The sequence below is a fragment of the Pseudophryne corroboree genome, chromosome 2 (assembly GCF_028390025.1).
Source record: "Pseudophryne corroboree isolate aPseCor3 chromosome 2, aPseCor3.hap2, whole genome shotgun sequence".
Classification (NCBI taxonomy): domain Eukaryota; kingdom Metazoa; phylum Chordata; class Amphibia; order Anura; family Myobatrachidae; genus Pseudophryne; species Pseudophryne corroboree.
In genome coordinates this window covers 149532480-149555053 of record NC_086445.1, presented here as the reverse complement: position 1 = coordinate 149555053, position 22574 = coordinate 149532480, and the positions used below count along the sequence as shown (strand labels likewise).

At 44.0% G+C, this 22574-nt stretch overlaps 1 protein-coding gene across 5 annotated transcripts in view; it reads left to right on the top strand.

The window, feature by feature from the left end:
* DCLK1 (doublecortin like kinase 1) overlaps positions 1-22574 on the top strand; it is a 560745-nt gene that overhangs the window by 357288 nt on the left and 180883 nt on the right. For 4 of the 5 annotated variants that reach the window (XM_063951824.1, XM_063951822.1, XM_063951823.1 and 1 more), the window contains one exon: positions 17593-17687. In XM_063951824.1, coding sequence (XP_063807894.1) covers positions 17593-17687 — 95 coding nt within the window. Of the gene's footprint in view, positions 1-16353; positions 16617-17592; positions 17688-22574 lie in introns of those variants that run through there. The other variant, XM_063951825.1, reaches the window with a different exon arrangement.

The following is a 22574-nucleotide window of genomic DNA, read 5'->3' as shown; positions in this document are numbered from 1 at the left end:
CGACTGGGGTGGCTCCCGAGAGGTCCAGCATGAAAATCCAGACTCCAACATATAGAAAACTAATATAGAGGGGCACTCACCAGAAATTTGCACTTAAAAAGCATTGAGTTTTAATGCATACTTATCAGAATAATGTCTCAAACAGATAATTCAATTTTCTTCGACGTTTCGATCCCTCAGGACCATCATCAGGAAATTACAACAAGCACAGCATATACAGCAAGTTACATCTGTTCATATGCACCAGTATCAAGTGATCAATGCCTAGCGGGTCTCCTAAATACGCCCAGCACCTTCAGGACAAGCAGCATAATTAATTAACTAATTAAACTCATGGAGCCATCCAATCATGGAAAAGGGCAAATTGTTCCATCAATGAATCATATCTAATCCCCTCCTAGAGACAAAGAAACACAAACACCCCTATTTTAATGGCACTTACCAACAGACAGACTGGTGTTTAATCAAACAATAATGACAGCTAGAATCGTGTCGGCGTGCGTTCCATTGTGTTCAAATGGAATGCACTCGGCTTCATGTGGTGTGTGCATGACCTCCCCTCATCACACATCCACCCCATGTGTCGCCGCTACATACCCGATGCATGCCGCCCGCGTGCGTTCCACCAGACCCAGCTGGAGCGCACAACACTTCCGCGTTACGCACCCGCGTCACTTCCGGTCGCGGCTAAGGGGCGTCACTAAGCACAGAGGATTACTACGACGCCCGTTGTCATGGATACAGATCGGGAAAGTGTTGTATATACAATCACAACCACTTTCTTAAGCAACATAGCAATCAAAGGTTATATATACAGCGCATACACATTGCATCTAGCGCTACTGGGGGACATTTGCTTGACTATGTAAAAAACTTTTGTTCGGCAGCTGAATATATAATTTTCTAGATTTTTTGAAAGAATTCTTTTTACTGCAAAAACCCAATACCCCACAGGCATAGTAATGCTAGGGGGAATATAGAGCATAATGGTGATCAACAATTTCAAACCTAAAGTGCTAAGGCAGAAAGGTGCTAACAGTATCAGGGGACCCGCTAGTAAGAAGTTAACACAATACACATAAATATACATAAATATACAAAACCTTCATACCACACACAGTGTGTCCACATAAAGATGGATACACCACCTCATGTGAAACAAAACATGTAAAAAATCTTATAAACAACAAGCAACATACATATTATTTGGTGTCCATATCCAATAATTGAGGACAAATTTAAAAGAACGTGTTGGCAAGAATGCTTAGATTTAGAAAAACCTTATAATTAGAATGTCCAGACCAAAACCAGACCTAAACCCACATTCAACGCAAAAAAATACTGAAAGAGTTATTTTCATTCAGAATAACAATAACTGGGTCAGAATTGTTCCTTAGCACACGCATAAACTGTGAAATTGGTAAGCTGTTCTTTAAATGTTGCGGGTGATTACTTTTCGCATGCAATATAGTGTTTCTGTCCGTGTCTTTGCGATAAAGGGTGGTACTCAGTCTGGACCCATCCCTTTTTACCATCACATCCAAAAATTGGATGTTAATGCGACTACACTGTCCCGTGAACCGAACATTACCTTCCAATAAATTTAGTGTACTAAGCATACTTTCAAAATGCTCCTCAGTGCCTCTCCACAACAAAAAAACATCATCGATGTATCTCTTATAATAAAGAATCCTCTCACCAAACTGTGGAATGATATGTGTGGACTCATATTCATGCATAAATACTCCAGCATAAATCGGGGCCACATTGGACCCTATCGCTGTCCCTGCACATTGGATGTAATACCTATTATCGTACATAAAATTATTATGCACAAGAATGTGCTCCAACAACTCCAAAATAAATTCAACTGGTGGCCCTGCTGGTCTATGGGCAGACATTAACCTCCGAACCGCTGCAATACCCTGGTCGTGTGGAATAATCGTATACAGGGAGGACACATCTAATGTACATAACAGCGTGTCCTCCGGTAAGTCATCTATCGTCAGGATCTTGTCCAGAAAGTCCCCCGTATCACGTAGATAACTTGGGATAAACTGTACAAGGCCCTGCAAGAAGCTGTCCACAAACATGGCCAAGGGTTGCAACAAAGAGCCCCTGGCCGATATGATGGGCCTACCAGGGGGGTCTATCAAGGTCTTATGCACCTTTGGCAGAGTATATATCACTGGACAGACCGGGAAATCCACCTTAAGGAAGCCCACGATCTGTTCAGTGAGCCAACCATAAGTAACCGCTCTATCCAATGAGTTATCAACCATTCGTTTGATACGGGGAATGGGATTACTAGTACATTGGATGTATGTGGCCGTGTCAGCTAATTGGCGTTTGATCTCACGATCATAATCATTGGAGTTTTGAACGACAACTGCCCCGCCCTTGTTGGCAGGGCGTATCGTGATAGACTGATTACCCCTAAGTGATCTTAACGCCTTCCACTGTTCAGGTGACAAATTGCTGTGAGACACCAGATCTTTATCATTTTCAATATCTTGTTCAACCATGCGCAAGAATGTACGTATGCTAGCATTAGAGCACTGTGGATCAAACAAGCTCGGTTTTCGTAGAGATCCAACTGCATAACTTTCGGCTTGATTGCTACTATTATTGCGAAAAAATTCTTTTAATCTCAATTTACGACCGAACTTGTATTGATCCACAGCCAAATTGAAACGATCATGTCTCGATGTCGGCACAAAAGACATTCCCAACGATAGTAGTCACAATTCACCCGGAGATAACACATGTGAAGACAAATTGAATACCAGGCTTAAATCTGACGTCTCCTCCTCCCCCTTCTTTTTATACCCCCTCGCCTCAGGTGAGACCTCCGCGACGAGTGGTATCCCTTGCATAGTGATCTAAAAAACCACTTGGTGGACGGGGGGCAGAGTGGTCGGTATCAGATGTTGAGGGGGAAGTTGTGATCTCAAATCTATCAAACCCCTTTTGTTTAAAGTACCTCTGTGTCCTCCGGCGACGAGACACTTGTGTGTTACCAGTCAGCCAGCGATAGACCTGGTGATTAGCATAATCGCTGGTTACTGTCTGTAACTTCTTCCTCTTAAAGGCTACTAGCTCGTCTTTAAAGGCATCAACGGAGGATTGTAGTTTTTCACACCACTTCTCAGTTTTATCCGCCTTGAAAGAAGGCAAGCTGGCTTTATCTAAAGCTACAATCTCCTCACGTACTTTAGCTACTTCAGACCCTACCTCCTCTATTACTAGAAGGATAAGGTCTAAAGAGCATTTATTAAGCACGCCGCACCATTTGCTACAGAAGAGAGCATTGGTGCGGCCAATAGTGGGTATATTAGCTACCCGAAAGCCACGTATGATTTTTTTGGTTCTATGGTACTCTGACAAGAATTGACCGTGCAGGGTCAATTCCACCTCTCTTCGTTTTAATCTAAGGAGTTTATGATAAATATCAACCGTTTTTTCAGTAGGTAACTTCTTAAATTCCAAATGGTCAAAATAGATCTTGTCTGCATCGTCATCTGTCAGAGATACCAAACCACTTTCTGCGGCTTGTAATAAACTCTCGTCAAAAGCAATCGAGGTTGTCGGAGACATAGATAGAGATAAATGACCCAAAAAAAAAGGAGTACTTAATGGAAACAGTGCACTCTAGGTACAGCCAAGTGTAATATAACCTGATGATTAAACACAAATAGCCCAGCAATTGAATATCTATTCCCTAGAATCTAGAAAATTAATCTCAATCACAAAGTATACATGTATCAGATCAAAACATGAAAACAATCCATATCAAAACATCATGATGTGAAGAGGCAGCGAGGAGCACCCAAGCCAACACGCTCAAAAAACAAAAAAAGCTTAAAAACTGAAGAACACCCTCAAAATGATCAAGGTGAAACTTCCAATAAAAACCACTAGACTGATGGTGATATGAAAAAAACATCTATAACAATAAGTAACGTGGGTGACAGACCAAAAACAATGTCCATGTAGATAAGACTTTGTTCTAAATTATAATTCCAAATATGGTCGCACTCTCACCGACACCATAAATCAGCGACTGGGGTGGCTCCCGAGAGGTCCAGCATGAAAATCCAGACTCCAACATATAGAAAACTAATATAGAGGGGCACTCACCAGAAATTTGCACTTAAAAAGCATTGAGTTTTAATGCATACTTATCAGAATAATGTCTCAAACAGATAATTCAATTTTCTTCGACGTTTCGATCCCTCAGGACCATCATCAGGAAATTACAACAAGCACAGCATATACAGCAAGTTACATCTGTTCATATGCACCAGTATCAAGTGATCAATGCCTAGCAGGTCTCCTAAATACGCCCAGCACCTTCAGGACAAGCAGCATAATTAATTAACTGTTAGGCGCCGGGGTCCGCTCGTCGGTGCGGCCCGGCGCCTAGCAACCAGGGACGCCGTGCGCGTACAGCCGCCGGCTCCCTGGCAACGCTAGACGCCGGACGCACGGAGCCGCACGGACCCTAGCAACGGGGACGCCACTGGCGGACCGCGTTCCCCGTTGCTGGGTCCATTTAAATTAGTAAGGGCACCTGTTTCCTGGCCGTGCAGCAAGGCAGCTGCACGGCATTCATGCAATCAGCACTGGCAGCAGTTGATTGGAGGGCTTCGGTTTATATGCTCTTGCAGTGCCTCACACAGACGCCGGTAATAGCTTCCTGCATGCTGTATCTGTTTGCTGAGTGTTTCCAGTCCTGCTGTATCCGGTCGTTCCTGTCCTCAGTTGTCCTGCACTCGGAAGTCGTCATCTGTTCCTAGAGTCCTGACTGAGCACCGTTAAATATCCAGTGGTGTTCGTGAGTCGCGGCGTAGCCGTGTGTTGCGGCTTGGCCGCTTTATTACTTATTATTTATTATTTGTGTTTCGGAGCTTTTGCGGAGGATTCCGCTCCCACAGATCCACTCTGGTATCCAGCGGTGCTGGGTAGGAGTAATGGACTAGTGGATTTTGGTTGTCCTTTTATCTGGCGGTTTTTCCGCGCATACTTCAAGTTTGGTTAGTTAGCTTGTTGCCCTTGGCCTGTTGTAGTCAGAGGTCCTCTTGTCATCATCCTGCCTCGGATTTCCCTTTGTCTCTCACTAAGACCGGGGGGCACCGGAGTTGGGCAGACATAATCCGCCTTTCAAACGTGGCTGCCAGGGGCTCAAGAAACCATAGCAAGGGATTTCCGATAGCACGGGTGAGACAATAGAGTTAGGGCGCCAGGGGCAACTAGTCTTTCCTGCTCCCGTAACCAGCATTCCCTTCCAGTACTCTGGCCATTGTCATAAGATCTCCTCCGGTCAGGAGTACTGGAATTATAACATTATTACCGGCCAAACCAAAACTTAAAATTAAACAGGGTTTGATTTTTTCCTTATTCAGTTTTGTAAGAGTTATCGGCCTCATGAATCCCACAGGTTTAGGGCCAAATCCTGGTCAGCTCCTAGTCAGCCAGATTCAAGAACTTACTCAGATGGTTCAGGATCTTTCCCTGCGGGTGAAGTCGCAGGAAGATCTTTTACGAACTTCCCCGAGGGTAGTCCCTGAACCAAAAATGCACTTGCCTGACCGTTTTTCTGGTGATAGGAAGGAGTTTTTTAATTTTAAAGAATCCTGTAAACTTTATTTTCGTTTAAGACCGATCTCCTCAGGTACTGAATCTCAGCGGGTTGGAATCATTATTTCTTTGCTCCAGGGGGATCCTCAAACCTGGGCATTTGGTTTAAAAGCAGAGGATCCGGCATTGTTGTCAGTCAACGCTTTTTTGGGGTCTTTAGGGCTTTTGTATGATGACCCTGATGGAGAGGCATCCGCTGAAAGTCAGTTACGCGCTCTCAGACAGGGTAGAAATCCTGCAGAGGTTTATTGTACAGAGTTTCGCCGTTGGTCGAACGACTGTGGCTGGAATGACCCAGCCCTGCGCAGTCAGTTTCGCCTCGGCTTATCTGAGTCTATAAAAGACAGTCTCCTTCAGTATCCCGCTCCTGAGACTCTCGATAAACTCATGGAGCTTTCTATTAAGATTGATCGACGTCTCAGAGAGCGGAGGGCTGAAAAAGGAGCACCAGTCAGGACTACTCCATGTGTATTTTCCATTCCTGAGGACGTAGAGGAGCCCATGCAGATGGGTCTCTCCCGTCTGTCTCCAGAAGAAAGAGCCAGAAGGCAAAACTCTGGTCTTTGTTTGTACTGTGGGGGTAAGGGACATTTTGCCCGTAATTGTCCGAACAAGTCGGGAAACGCCTCGACCAAGTGAATTGTGAGGGGGTTCACTTTGGTCTGCAGCTTATCTCCTCGAATAACTCCCTTTTAGTCCCAGCTAAAGTTTCCTTTGGCAGCCTCAGTTCTTCGGTGTCGGCTTTTGTCGACAGTGGAGCTGCAGGGAACTTTATGGACTTAACTTGGGCCAAGGCCTTAGGTATTCCTCAGTTAGCCTTGGGTAGGTGTATCACCATGCATGGTTTAGATGGGAGTCCCTTGTCCAATGGGGTTATTTCCCTCTGTACACCTCCTGTACTACTTACGGTAGGAGCTCTTCATTCCGAAAAGATCGAGTTCTTCCTTACCCATTGCCCAGCAGTTCCAGTGGTTCTGGGTCACCCTTGGCTGGCCTTTCATAATCCCACCATTGATTGGCAGTCGGGGGAGATTTCACAATGGGGTACCATCTGTAATAAAGAATGTATTACATTTCCCGTTAGAATAGCTGCTGCCATTCCCGAACTCATTCCCGTGGAATACCAGGACTTTGTTGATGTGTTTTCCAAGGGCAATGCGGACATTCTGCCTCCCCATCGGCCTTATGATTGTGCTATTGAGCTAATTCCCGGTGCCACATTGCCAAAGGGAAGGTTATATGCTTTATCCAGAAACTGCGGCCATGAATGAGTATGTTAAGGAGAGTCTAGGGAAAGGATTTATCAGGCCATCTAAATCCCCTTTAAGTGCAGGCTTCTTCTTTGTGGAGAAAAAAGATGGATCACTCAGACCTTGCATTGACTTTAGAGCCCTGAATAAGATCTCAGTTAAAAATACTTATCCTCTGCCGCTGATTTCTGTCCTCTTTGATCAGCTGCGTTCGGCTGTGATTTTTTTCTAAAATTGACCTGAGGGGGAGCATATAACCTCATCCGAATCAAGTCTGGAGATGAGTGGAAGACGGCTTTCAGTACTCAGTCGGGTCACTACGAGTATCTGGTGATGCCGTTCGGCTTGTCTAACGCTCCGGCAGTTTTCCAGGATCTCATTAACGATGTGCTCCGTGACTTTCTAGGAAGATTCGTGGTCGTTTACTTAGACGACATCCTGATCTATTCTGACTCAATTGAACAACATGTTACCCAGGTGCGTCAGGTTCTTCAAAAATTACGTGAAAATCATCTATATGCCAAGCTGGAGAAGTGTGAGTTTCATGTCACGGAGGTATCCTTTTTAGGGTACATTATTTCCCCTCGGGGATTCTGCATGGAACCTAAGAAGCTCCAAGCCATCCTTAGTTGGGCGCAACCCATCAACTCAAAAGCAATTCAGCGCTTTTTAGGGTTTGCGAATTATTATAGAAGATTTATTCATTCTTTTTCCGACCTGGTTGCTCCCATGGTGGCACTGACTAAGAAGGGAGCGGATCCTACCAACTGGTCACGTGAAGCTGAGTTATCCTTTCAGGCCTTGAAACAAGCTTTTGTCTCAGCTCCAGTCCTCAGACATCCCAACCCAGAATTGCCCTTCATTGTTGAGGTTGATGCCTCGGAGGTTGGAGTGGGGGCTATCCTATCTCAAAAGGATCCGGAGTCTCTGGAACTACATCCTTGTGCCTTCATGTCCAGGAAATTCTCATCCGCTGAATCCAACTACGATGTTGGTAACCGGGAGTTACTGGCTATTAAATGGGCTTTCGAGGAGTGGAGACATTGGCTTGAGGGAGCAACACATACCATTTCAGTATTGACTGACCACAAAAATCTTCAGTACATCGAATCAGCTAAGCGGCTGAATGCCCGGCAGGCTCGTTGGGCTTTATTTTTTACTCGTTTCAAGTTTATTATCACCTTTAGGCCAGGTTCCAAGAATACAAAGGCGGATGCCCTGTCACGCAGTTTTCTTCCAGTTCATAATAACAGTCCTGTTACTCCCATACTTCCGTCTTCAGTCATTTGGGCAGGCCTCACACAAGATTTATTTACCCAGTTAAAGCAGCTTCAACATCAAGCTCCTGGAAATACTCCTGCTGGTCGTCTTTACGTCCCTGAGTTTTTGAGAGCTACTGTTTTGACTGAATTTCATGATAGCAAAGTTGCCGGGCATCCGGGGATCTCTAAGACTTTGGAATTAGTCTCCCGCTCAGTATGGTGGCCTGGTCTTTCTAAAGACATTAAGGAGTTTGTTTTTTCTTGTCAGGTCTGTGCACAGCATAAGGTTCCCCGTTCCTTGCCTATCGGGCAACTTATGCCCTTAAATGTTCCTCTCAGGCCATGGTCTCATATTTCCATGGATTTTGTGGTAGACCTCCCTCTGTCAGCCGGATTCCGAGTCATATGGGTGGTAGTGGACCGTTTTAGCAAGATGGCTCATTTCATTGCTCTTCCCCGACTGCCATCTGCCCAGGGATTGGTTGTTTTGTTTCTCCGCCATGTTTTCAGACTTCATGGGTTGCCCACTGATATTGTTTCTGATCGGGGTCCACAATTCATTGCACAATTCTGGAAGTCCTTTTGTGCCTCATTAAAGATGAAATTGTCTTTAACATCCGGTTACCATCCCCAATCCAACGGGCAGACCGAGCGAGTTAATCAATCATTAAAACAGTATTTGCGTTTGTACTCAGCCAAACTCCAGAATGATTGGTCCGAGTTTCTTCCTTTGGCGGAGTTTGCTTACAATAATTCTTGTCATTCCTCCACTAATGTGTCTCCATTCTTTTCAGTTTTTGGTTTTCACCCCAGAGCTAATTCTTTTTTTCAACATTCTTCTGTTTCCTTGCTAACCTTAACCTCTCATCTCAGAGTCATTTGGAAAAAAGTGCACCTTGCCCTCAGAAAAGCGGCATTTCGAGAGAAAATTTTTTCGGACAGGCTCCGACGTCCTTGCACTTTTAAGGTGGGAGACAGGGTATGGTTGTCGACTCGTAACATTAGACTTCGACAAACCTCAGCTAGATTGGGCCCCAAATTTATTGGACCATTTCATATTATTAAAAAAATCAACCCAGTTGCTTTCCGGTTACGTTTACCAAGAGCTCTCTGGATCGGAAATACGTTCCATTGCTCCCTGTTGAAACCATACGTTTCTTCCAGTAGATTTCCTCGGAAGATCTCTCAGGGGAAATCACCAGTAGATGTACAGGGACAACAGGAGTTCTTGGTGGAGAAGGTTCTCGATTCCAAATTGTCCCGGGGTCGGCTTTATTTTCTGGTGCACTGGAGAGGCTATGGTCCAGAGGAAAGGTCTTGGGTCCTGGATAAGGATCTCCATGCCCCGAGGCTCAAGAGGGCATTTTTTCGGGAATTTCCTCGGAAACCTGGCTTTAGGGGTTCCTTGACCCCTCCTCAAGGGGGGGGTACTGTTAGGCGCCGGGGTCCGCTCGTCGGTGCGGCCCGGCGCCTAGCAACCAGGGACGCCGTGCGCGTACAGCCGCCGGCTCCCTGGCAACGCTAGACGCCGGGCGCACGGAGCCGCACGGACCCTAGCAACGGGGACGCCACTGGCGGACCGCGTTCCCCATTGCTGGGTCCATTTAAATTAGTAAGGGCACCTGTTTCCTGGCCGTGCAGCAAGGCAGCTGCACGGCATTCATGCAATCAGCACTGGCAGCAGTTGATTGGAGGGCTTCAGTTTATATGCTCTTGCAGTGCCTCACACAGACGCCGGTAATAGCTTCCTGCATGCTGTATCTGTTTGCTGAGAGTGTTTCCAGTCCTGCTGTATCCGGTCGTTCCTGTCCTCAGTTGTCCTGCTCTCGGAAGTCGTCATCTGTTCCTAGAGTCCTGACTGAGCACCGTTAAACATCCAGTGGTGTTCGTGAGTCGCAGCGTAGCCGTGTGTTGCGGCTTGGCTGCTTTATTACTTATTATTTATTATTTGTGTTTCGGAGCTTTTGCGGAGGATTCCGCTCCCACAGATCCACTCTGGTATCCAGCGGTGCTGGGTAGGAGTAATGGACTAGTGGATTTTGGTTGTCCTTTTATCTGGCGGTTTTTCCGCGCATACTTCAAGTTTGGTTAGTTAGCTTGTTGCCCTTGGCCTGTTGTAGTCAGAGGTCCTCTTGTCATCATCCTGCCTCGGATTTCCCTTTGTCTCTCACTAAGACCGGGGGGCACCGGAGTTGGGCAGACATAATCCGCCTTTCAAACGTGGCTGCCTGGGGCTCAAGAAACCATAGTCTCGCAAGGGATTTCCGATAGCACGGGTGAGACAATAGAGTTAGGGCGCCAGGGGCAACTAGTCTTTCCTGCTCCCGTAACCAGCATTCCCTTCCAGTACTCTGGCCATTGTCATAAGATCTCCTCCGGTCAGGAGTACTGGAATCATAACATTAACTAATTAAACTCATGGAGCCATCCAATCATGAAAAAAGGGCAAATTGTTCCATCAATGAATCATATCTAATCCCCTCCTAGAGACAAAGAAACACAAACACCCCTATTTTAATGGCACTTACCAACAGACAGACTGGTGTTTAATCAAACAATAATGACAGCTAGAATCGTGTCGGCGTGCGTTCCATTGTGTTCAAATGGAATGCACTCGGCTTCATGTGGTGTGTGCATGACCTCCCCTCATCACACATCCACCCCATGTGTCGCCGCTACATACCCGATGCATGCCGCCCGCGTGCGTTCCACCAGACCCAGCTGGAGCGCACAACACTTCCGCGTTACGCACCCGCGTCACTTCCGGTCGCGGCTAAGGGGCGTCACTAAGCACAGAGGATTACTACGACGCCCGTTGTCATGGATACAGATCGGGAAAGTGTTGTATATACAATCACAACCACTTTCTTAAGCAACATAGCAATCAAAGGTTATATATACAGCACATACACATTGCATCTAGCGCTACTGGGGGACATTTGCTTGACTATGTAAAAAACTTTTGTTCGGCAGCTGAATATATAATTTTCTAGATTTTTTGAAAGAATTCTTTTTACTGCAAAAACCCAATACCCCACAGGCATAGTAATGCTAGGGGGAATATAGAGCATAATCTATTGTTATAGATGTTTTTTTCATATCACCATCAGTCTAGTGGTTTTTATTGGAAGTTTCACCTTGATCATTTTGAGGGTGTTCTTCAGTTTTTAAGCTTTTTTGTTTTTTGAGCGCGTTGGCTTGGGTGCTCCTCGCTGCCTCTTCACATCATGATGTTTTGATATGGATTGTTTTCATGTTTTGATCTGATACATGTATACTTTGTGATTGAGATTAATTTTCTAGATTCTAGGGAATAGATATTCAATTGCTGGGCTATTTGTGTTTAATCATCAGGTTATATTACACTTGGCTGTACCTAGAGTGCACTGTTTCCATTAAGTACTCCTTTTTTTGGGGTCATTTATCTCTATCTATGTCTCAGACAACCTCGATTGCTTTTGACGAGAGTTTATTACAAGCCGCAGAAAGTGGTTTGGTATCTCTGACAGATGACGATGCAGACAAGATCTATTTTGACCATTTGGAATTTAAGAAGTTACCTACTGAAAAAACGGTTGATATTTATCATAAACTCCTTAGATTAAAACGAAGAGAGGTGGAATTGACCCTGCACGGTCAATTCTTGTCAGAGTACCATAGAACCAAAAAAATCATACGTGGCTTTCGGGTAGCTAATATACCCACTATTGGCCGCACCAATGCTCTCTTCTGTAGCAAATGGTGCGGCGTGCTTAATAAATGCTCTTTAGACCTTATCCTTCTAGTAATAGAGGAGGTAGGGTCTGAAGTAGCTAAAGTACGTGAGGAGATTGTAGCTTTAGATAAAGCCAGCTTGCCTTCTTTCAAGGCGGATAAAACTGAGAAGTGGTGTGAAAAACTACAATCCTCCGTTGATGCCTTTAAAGACGAGCTAGTAGCCTTTAAGAGGAAGAAGTTACAGACAGTAACCAGCGATTATGCTAATCACCAGGTCTATCGCTGGCTGACTGGTAACACACAAGTGTCTCGTCGCCGGAGGACACAGAGGTACTTTAAACAAAAGGGGTTGATAGATTTGAGATCACAACTTCCCCCTCAACATCTGATACCGACCACTCTGCCCCCCGTCCACCAAGTGGTTTTTTAGATCACTATACAAGGGATACCACTCGTCGCGGAGGTCTCACCCGAGGCGAGGGGGGTATAAAAAGAAGGGGGAGGAGGAGACGTCAGATTTAAGCCTGGTATTCAATTTGTCTTCACATGTGTTATCTCCGGGTGAATTGTGACTACTATCGTTGGGAATGTCTTTTGTGCCGACATCGAGACATGATCGTTTCAATTTGGCTGTGGATCAATACAAGTTCGGTCGTAAATTGAGATTAAAAGAATTTTTTCGCAATAATAGTAGCAATCAAGCCGAAAGTTATGCAGTTGGATCTCTACGAAAACCGAGCTTGTTTGATCCACAGTGCTCTAATGCTAGCATACGTACATTCTTGCGCATGGTTGAACAAGATATTGAAAATGATAAAGATCTGGTGTCTCACAGCAATTTGTCCCCTGAACAGTGGAAGGCGTTAAGATCACTTAGGGGTAATCAGTCTATCACGATACGCCCTGCCGACAAGGGCGGGGCAGTTGTCGTTCAAAACTCCAGTGATTATGATCGTGAGATCAAACGCCAATTAGCTGACACGGCCACATACATCCAATGTACTAGTAATCCCATTCCCCGTATCAAACGAATGGTTGATAACTCATTGGATAGAGCGGTTACTTATGGTTGGCTCACTGAACAGATCGTGGGCTTCCTTAAGGTGGATTTCCCGGTCTGTCCAGTGATATATACTCTGCCAAAGGTGCATAAGACCTTGATAGACCCCCCTGGTAGGCCCATCATATCGGCCAGGGGCTCTTTGTTGCAACCCTTGGCCATGTTTGTGGACAGCTTCTTGCAGGGCCTTGTACGGTTTATCCCAAGTTATCTACGTGATACGGGGGACTTTCTGGACAAGATCCTGACGATAGATGACTTACCGGAGGACACGCTGTTATGTACATTAGATGTGTCCTCCCTGTATACGATTATTCCACACGACCAGGGTATTGCAGCGGTTCGGAGGTTAATGTCTGCCCATAGACCAGCAGGGCCACCAGTTGAATTTATTTTGGAGTTGTTGGAGCACATTCTTGTGTATAATCATTTTATGTACGATAATAGGTATTACATCCAGTGTGCAGGGACAGCGATGGGGTCCAATGTGGCCCCGATTTACGCTGGAGTATTTATGCATGAATATGAGTCCACACATATCATTCCACAGTTTGGTGAGAGGATTCTTTATTATAAGAGATACATCAATGATGTTTTTTTGTTGTGGAGAGGCACTGAGGAGCATTTTGAAAGTATGCTTAGTACACTAAATTTATTGGAAGGTAATGTTCGGTTCACGGGACAGTGTAGTCGCATTAACATCCAATTTTTGGATGTGATGGTAAAAAGGGATGGGTCCAGACTGAGTACCACCCTTTATCGCAAAGACACGAACAGAAACACTATATTGCATGCGAAAAATAATCACCCGCCACATTTAAAGAACAGCTTACCAATTTCACAGTTTATGCGTGTGCTAAGGAACAATTCTGACCCAGTTATTGCAGAAGCTCAGTTGTCAGAAATGAGCCAACGTTTCTTGGATAGGGGCTATGATAGTAAAACCATAGAGGGATGCCTCACCAGAGCACGTAAGAATATTCGTAAAAAAATACATAAACAGGGTGATCGTATGATCTTTGTGACCCAGTTTGATCAGAAGTCCTCAAGAGTTTCTAAATCTATTAAGAAACATTGGCCTATCATCTCTACAGATTCATCATTAACCATGTCAAATATGGATAATCCAATGATGGCGTACCGTAGGGGTAGAAACCTTAAACAATTGTTGATGCATCCCAGTAGATCCCAACCTGAGAGTGAGAATACGTGGTTAATGACCCAGAGACCAGGTTGCATTAAATGTACTGGCTGTACTACCTGCCGCTATATGGTGCCTGGGACCCACTTTCCGCAATCCACAAACAGGAAGGCCCGTCCGGATACGCTATAAGCTACATTGTCGTATGGACCATGTGGTCTATCTACTCACCTGTCAATGTGGACTGTCGTATGTGGGGATGACGACGTGTATGTTCCAGGAGCGAATGGCCAACCATAGGATGACGATCAGAAAGGCCCTCTCTACAGGATCAACTGACAATCCGGTTGCGCAACACTTTCTAACAGTTGGACACCAATTATCCACATTGCAATGCCGGATCATTGACTGGGTACCGTCCCTGTCACGAGGTGGCGATAGGTGCCTTGTTCTTAAGAAGCTAGAATCAAGATGGATCTATCGCTTGGGGACAATTTCTCCGAATGGTCTGAATGAAAATAACTCTTTCAGTATTTTTTTGCGTTGAATGTGGGTTTAGGTCTGGTTTTGGTCTGGACATTCTAATTATAAGGTTTTTCTAAATCTAAGCATTCTTGCCAACACGTTCTTTTAAATTTGTCCTCAATTATTGGATATGGACACCAAATAATATGTATGTTGCTTGTTGTTTATAAGATTTTTTACATGTTTTGTTTCACATGAGGTGGTGTATCCATCTTTATGTGGACACACTGTGTGTGGTATGAAGGTTTTGTATATTTATGTATATTTATGTGTATTGTGTTAACTTCTTACTAGCGGGTCCCCTGATACTGTTAGCACCTTTCTGCCTTAGCACTTTAGGTTTGAAATTGTTGATCACCATTATGCTCTATATTCCCCCTAGCATTACTATGCCTGTGGGGTATTGGGTTTTTGCAGTAAAAAGAATTCTTTCAAAAAATCTAGAAAATTATATATTCAGCTGCCGAACAAAAGTTTTTTACATAGTCAAGCAAATGTCCCCCAGTAGCGCTAGATGCAATGTGTATGCGCTGTATATATAACCTTTGATTGCTATGTTGCTTAAGAAAGTGGTTGTGATTGTATATACAACACTTTCCCGATCTGTATCCATGACAACGGGCGTCGTAGTAATCCTCTGTGCTTAGTGACGCCCCTTAGCCGCGACCGGAAGTGACACGGAAGTGTTGTGCGCTCCAGCTGGGTCTGGTGGAACGCACGCGGGCGGCATGCGTCGGGTATGTAGCGGCGACACATGGGGTGGATGTGTGATGAGGGGAGGTCATGCACACACCACATGAAGCCGAGTGCGTTCCATTTGAACACAATGGAACGCACGCCGACACAATTCTAGCTGTCATTATTGTTTGATTAAACACCAGTCTGTCTGTTGGTAAGTGCCATTAAAATAGGGGTGTTTGTGGTTCTTTGTCTCTAGGAGGGGATTAGATATGATTCATTAATGGAACAATTTGCCCTTTTCCATGATTGGATGGCTCCATGAGTTTAATTAGTTAATTAATTATGCTGCTTGTCCTGAAGGTGCTGGGCGTATTTAGGAGACCCGCTAGGCATTGATCACTTGATACTGGTGCATATGAACAGATGTAACTTGCTGTATATGCTGTGCTTGTTGTAATTTCCTGATGATGGTCCTGAGGGATCGAAACGTCGAAGAAAATTGAATTATCTGTTTGAGACATTATTCTGATAAGTATGCATTAAAACTCAATGCTTTTTAAGTGCAAATTTCTGGTGAGTGCCCCTCTATATTAGTTTTCTATAACTATAAAATAGTAATGAAAATGTATAGCTGTACATAAGTGGCAAGCTTCATGCAGACATGTAAAACAACGAATTTAGAAGAAAGTATATGTGTGTGTGTGTGTGTGTGTGTGTGTGTGTGTGTGTGTGTGTGTGTGTACACTGCAGTGTTTTTGTTCACTGATTTCTCACCAAGAGAGTAAATATGACAAACAAGAGTCTTGTGAACTGTAGCCCAGAGCCCTTAGAGACTGGTGTACAGCGTTGCCTTTATTGGTGTTTAGATAGTCATTGATGGTTTTTAGGAATTGTTGTCCTTTCAATTTCCAGATGAGTCATTTGATATTTTGCCCTCCCTGAAGAGCCACATGATTCACAACAGAGTTATTAAATTACTGAGGCTTTGAGGGTTTAATAGGAACAGAGAGAATGAGTGGGGTGGGGGTTCATTGCAATAGCAGCAGCGTTGTGCTTAACTGACACCTCTGATTTAGCCCAAAGACAGCACCTGCACCTCCCACTGCTACTTTGGAAGACGTCAGGCTTACGCATTAAAAGCATCTGCTTGTGAATCCTGCATCTCACTCAGCTGGCTGTATGGCAGCGTAAACTCCTCACACTGCCTCTCTTCCACTGTCTACAGCCTCAGTAAAAAGCAGCCTTTTCTTCTCCTTTTATCTTTTTTTTTTTAATAATAATACCTGCCTACTCTGCTTGTCTAATCACAACCGCCTTATCAATGTTAGAGCTTATAGAAGGTAAGTCACCTGCCTTATTTTCTGCAAATAAAATCTGTGATAAGTTTATTTACTTTAAAATTACTGTGGTTTCTTGCATTCTGTCTTGAACAGACTGCAGCAGTATATATTATTACTATAATAATAATAATAATAATAATAATTATTATTATTATTATTATTATTATTATTATTAATATTATTAAGAGTAACAAGAAGAAAATTATTATTTTCAGAATGTATTCATTTTAATGTTTGGTTGTCAGCATCATTCTGCAGCACTGAACAATGCTTGAATTATACTGTACTACAGGAGACTGTGTAGCAAAGTGCCATTAATTATATTATAATGACTATGCAACATGTTATCATGAGATAATTATTGTTTAAACAGTAGAATTAGGTAAATGATGATGGGTTTCCGTAGTGCAACGTCTGCAAAATATTGGTACATTTTTAAGTTTGAATTTTCTTTTAATGCATAATAGCTTCTAGTAAGAGAAAACAAGGAATACATTACTTGCACTCAGTTAATGAATGTGCAAGTCTTAATTAATTGGTGAATGAATCATTTAATTAATCTACACAATGTCGATTGATGCATGATATACTTACTGTAGATAGTTACAGTGAATCATTCTGTATTTTTTTATCATTATATCTATATATACTGAGGGCTTTCAGATCTCTACTAATTGCTGCTTACTCAGGATAAATTAATATCGCTGGATTTATATGGAAGAGAAGTAAATTGTGTAATACGGATTAATTTATCTTAGAGTCAGTGTAAAAGTTAATTGATTGTATCTGAATGAAGGATTGGGCTTCTCTCCCTTAGCCTTATGAATGGAGTGATGGCAAAGGGGTGTTTGTTTTTAGGGTAAGCAGAAAGATATCGCAACAATCCTTTATACTCTGATTCAGTGAGACAAAGCTCAGCCTGACAACGATTAAAATCTCTTTTAATGAACACACTTCATTTTTTTTCTTCTCTCAGTCAATGGAACTCCGGGAAGCCAGCTTTCTACCCCTCGCTCTGGGAAATCGCCAAGCCCATCGCCAACCAGCCCCGGAAGTCTGCGGAAACAGAGGGTACAGTTTTGATTTCTTCACTTCTTCATTGTTGCCCAAGTATTCAGTGCATTTTTGTTTAGAAAACTTTGAATGCACAGCATTCCGTTGTCACTGTCATATGTCAATCAGGCATTCAGAAATATATGGTGCCTAAGGGATCAGGAATGACTTCATTATTCAGATGGCCTCGCCCTCAATGTGTCACGTTGCAAATTTAGGAATGAAAATATAATGCTTGACTTCAGAGGTGCCTATAGAGCATGGTACTCTGAGTGTGTGTCACAGCTATAAGCAACCTACCTCCCAGTGTAATTGTATTTGCATAATTAAATATAGGGCTTTCCATATGAAACAAAAAAAAAAAATATATATATATATATATATATATATATATATATTCCAAGTTTAGGAGTGCACTCGTATATGTATATATATATATATATATATATATATATACACACACACACAGGGCTGCCAAGAGAAATCCTGGGCCCCGGTACAACAACTTCCTGTGCCCCCACGCCCCCCCCCCTGGAGGGGGTGTGACCACAACATGCTGGGACATGGCCACACCTCTTTAGGGGCGTGTCTAGCATGAGAAACACCCACTCACAAGAACGTGGCATGCCTCCCAGCCAGGGTAGCAGAGAGCCTGGCTGGGCCCAGGTACTTTTCAGGGGTGTGTGGCCTAATCACAGGAGGCGTGACCATGCACCCTTAGAAAGAAATACAGAAAAAATTGTATTTCAAGCACTTCCCTGGCCACACTGCAGCCCAGCATACAGCAGCGTGTGCTGGGCTGAGAAGAAGAGCTGCTGCTGCCAGGAAAGAGGAGGGGGGGACCCTGGGTCTCCACTGGGCCCCTCCATCAGACCTGGGCCCAGATAATTTGTACCCTCCCCCCCCCCCTCTCTCGGCACCACTGTGTGTGTATATATATATATATATATATATATACAATTACCTTCATCATCTTACCTTGCAGCAAACCAGTGATAGAGGGCCAGCACATCCGTTTTGTAATAAAGTGCAACGTTTTAATCCATAAAGCAATCTCCCATCATACAGATGCTCAAGTTAAGACATAATATACTTTACCTGCATCCGGTCAGCACACAGTATAGCATGGGAGACATTCCTCCTGTATGCCCTCATTTCTGTTTCAGTGCTGGCGCACCTTCTTCTAGAATAGTCCAGGATATATTTGTAGAATCTCACTTGGACATTTATTGTATCTCACAGTAACAAAGAATAAGGTTAGATCTAGAAAATACGCCAGATTATCTGTAATAATGATCCCTATCCATTGCTGTTTTTATTCCAAAGAAATAGTTTCCTGCATATAAAATGAGCAGTAGGGCCATGGACAGCCAGCCAGGTTCCGGAAATCCGATATTGATATTGAAGTAATTTATAAAAGTGCTCGTAGATGAAAATTAGTACACAGTTAAATGGTCTCAGAATGAGCCACATTAATAGAAAATCACAAGATTTTTATTTAGGTTGCAGCCAATCAAATAAGTTACTGGTCCATCTCACACTGCAAGAGTCACTTCCTTGAAAACCCTGAAACAAATGTCAACACATCAAGAGATGTTCAAAATTTCACTTGAATTTATTTTTATTTACTTTTTATCTTTGGAGAGAGGACATTTGTTATTTCCCTATGCTAATACACAGTATTTTCCAGCTATCATATAGTATACTTGTGCTATCTCTTTTAAGCCTGCTTTTCACTAGAGATTTACCTGACCCCTACATCTGGGAAATATTTGATACGCCTGATCTTCGCACTAATGTTTTTTGAACAAACAGTCTGCGATCAATTAATTAAGCAAGCCTTTTATACCCATTACTTCACTGAGCACAGGTTCATCTCAGGATCTCTGGGATATAGCAATGTACCCAAGGGGGAATTTAATTAGCTGTGAAAACTTTTCACGGTGGAAAAAGGGAGGTAGCCTCATGCTTTAACACCCGTAGCTATTCAATTGCATTCCCTTTTTTACCGGGCAGTCTTGTTAACGGACATTAGAGTTAATGGGTGTTAACACAGGTCAACGGATGTTAACACACAGAATCCATGAAAAATTCACAGATTTGCGAGTTAACTTGGTCGTGACTCCAAATAACCCACTAGTTATCAGGATTTTTTTTCGAGCCACTGAGGCAGGTAAAAAAAAGAGTTAACTCCTGACTTCGGGGCAAATTGTATAGTCCTGGGGGATCATTCAGCTCCCAGTAATTTACAGCGGCTGATTGAATTCCCCCATTAAGTATTACACCACATACCATAATAGGAAATATTAAAGATCAAGCTACTTCGTGTACTGAATTGGTGCATGAATGACAGTCTGTATTGGAAATTATTTTTATTTTATTTTTTTATTTTTTTAACTTTGCAACCAATGATCCAATTACTACTATGAAGAATAAAGCATGTTTGCAAAATTATTTTCATCTAATGTGTTAGCATAAGTACCACTATGTTTCTTGGTAAGCAGGCTTCCCTATATAATGGTGTTCTCATAGCTGTCAGGGGTTACTGCTAGCAATAGCACTGTAATTGCCAGGGGTAACATTTTGACCTGAGAAACAGCTTTAATGATTTATTAAAGAATGATTGTACTTACCTAGCATTCTTAGGTTCAGTTATGTAGTATTGAATACAATTGTGTCTTTGTTCCTTCCCACTGCTTCTGATCAGCAGTCACCAGCCATGGAGAGGGGGCAGAAGGACTGATGGAGAAGGGGGCAGAAACACATATGTTGAAGGGGCAGAGGACAGTGTCGGAAGGGGTCAGAGACACTGCTGGGGAACTTAGAAGTGCCTCTATTACTGTGCACCTTTAGGGACATTGCAGTGTTACTGCTCATTAACTGCTGCTTATTCACAGGCTGGCTTCTGCTTGCGAAGAAGAAGCAGCAGTTTGCAGCCAGGATCATCGGAACTTGCAGGTTCCCCCTTCCTGTTAGTGCAAAAGCACCATTACCTGATGTAATTTTGGTTGAAATTCTGGAATTCAAGCATTTTCATCAGGACCAGTAGCAAAACTAATACCAGCACAACACATACTGTATGGTAGAGAGTAGTCAGCACAGTGAAGCCAATTCCTGAGGCAGGTGGACCAGTACCTTTGCCCTCCCCTCCAGTTTATTTATTTGTTGTTGCCTTGAGACTCCATTGCTTGCTACACGTTCCTACTGATGGGGGAGGAGCTCTCTCTGAGCTGAGGGAGGATCGCTCTCTGAGCTGTAGTAGAAAGAATACTAAACAATGTTTCTCTATCGTCCTAGTGGATGCTGGGGTTCCTGAAAGGACCATGGGGAATAGCGGCTCCGCAGGAGACAGGGCACAAAAAGTAAAGCTTTAGGATCAGGTGGTGTGCACTGGCTCCTCCCCCTATGACCCTCCTCCAAGCCTCAGTTAGATTTTTGTGCCCGGCCGAGAAGGGTGCAATCTAGGTGGCTCTCCTAAAGAGCTGCTTAGAAAAGTTTAGCTTAGGTTTTTTATTTTACAGTGAGTCCTGCTGGCAACAGGATCACTGCAACGAGGGACTTAGGGGAGAAGAAGTGAACTCACCTGCGTGCAGGATGGATTGGCTTCTTTGGCTACTGGACATTAGCTCCAGAGGGACGATCACAGGTACAGCCTGGATGGTCACCGGAGCCTCGCCGCCGGCCCCCTTGCAGATGCTGAAAAGAGAAGAAGGTCCAGAATCGGCGGCAGAAGACTCCTCAGTCTTCTTAAGGTAGCGCACAGCACTGCAGCTGTGCGCCATTGCTCTCAGCACACTTCACACGGCAGTCACTGAGGGTGCAGGGCGCTGGGAGGGGGGCGCCCTGGGAGGCAATGTAAACCTATTTTTTGGCAAAAAATACCTCACATATAGCCTCCGGGGGCTATATGGAGATATTTAACCCCTGCCAGAATCCGTTGAAGAGCGGGAGACGAGCCCGCCGAAAAAGGGGCGGGGCCTATCTGCTCAGCACACAGCGCCATTTTCCCTCACAGAAAGGCTGGAGGGAAGGCTCCCAGGCTCTCCCCTGCACTGCACTACAGAAACAGGGTTAAAACAGAGAGGGGGGGCACTAATTTGGCGTTAGAAATATATAAAAAGATGCTATAAGGGAAAACACTTATATAAGGTTGTCCCTATATAATTATAGCGTTTTTTGGTGTGTGCTGGCAAACTCTCCCTCTGTCTCTCCAAAGGGCTAGTGGGTCCTGTCCTCTATCAGAGCATTCCCTGTGTGTGTGCTGTGTGTCGGTACGTGTGTGTCGACATGTATGAGGACGATGTTGGTGAGGAGGCGGAGCAATTGCCTGTAATGGTGATGTCACTCTCTAGGGAGTCGACACCGGAATGGATGGCTTATTTAGGGAATTACGTGATAATGTCAACACGCTGCAAGGTCGGTTGACGACATGAGACGGCCGACAAACAATTAGTACCGGTCCAGACGTCTCAAAAACACCGTCAGGGGTTTTAAAACGCCCGTTTACCTTAGTCGGTCGACACAGACACGGACACTGAATCCAGTGTCGACGGTGAATAAACAAACGTATTCCTTATTAGGGCCACACGTTAAGGGCAATGAAGGAGGTGTTACATATTTCTGATACTACAAGTACCACAAAAGAGGGTATTATGTGGGATGTGAAAAAACTACCTGTAGTTTTTCCTGAATCAGATAAATTAAATGAAGTGTGTGATGATGCGTGGGTTCCCCCCGATAGAAAATTATTGGCGGTATACCCTTTCCCGCCAGAAGTTAGGGCGCGTTGGGAAACACCCCTTAGGGTGGATAAGGCGCTCACACGCTTATCAAAACAAGTGGCGGTACCGTCTATAGATAGGGCCGTCCTCAAGGAGCCAGCTGACAGGAGGCTGAAAAATATCA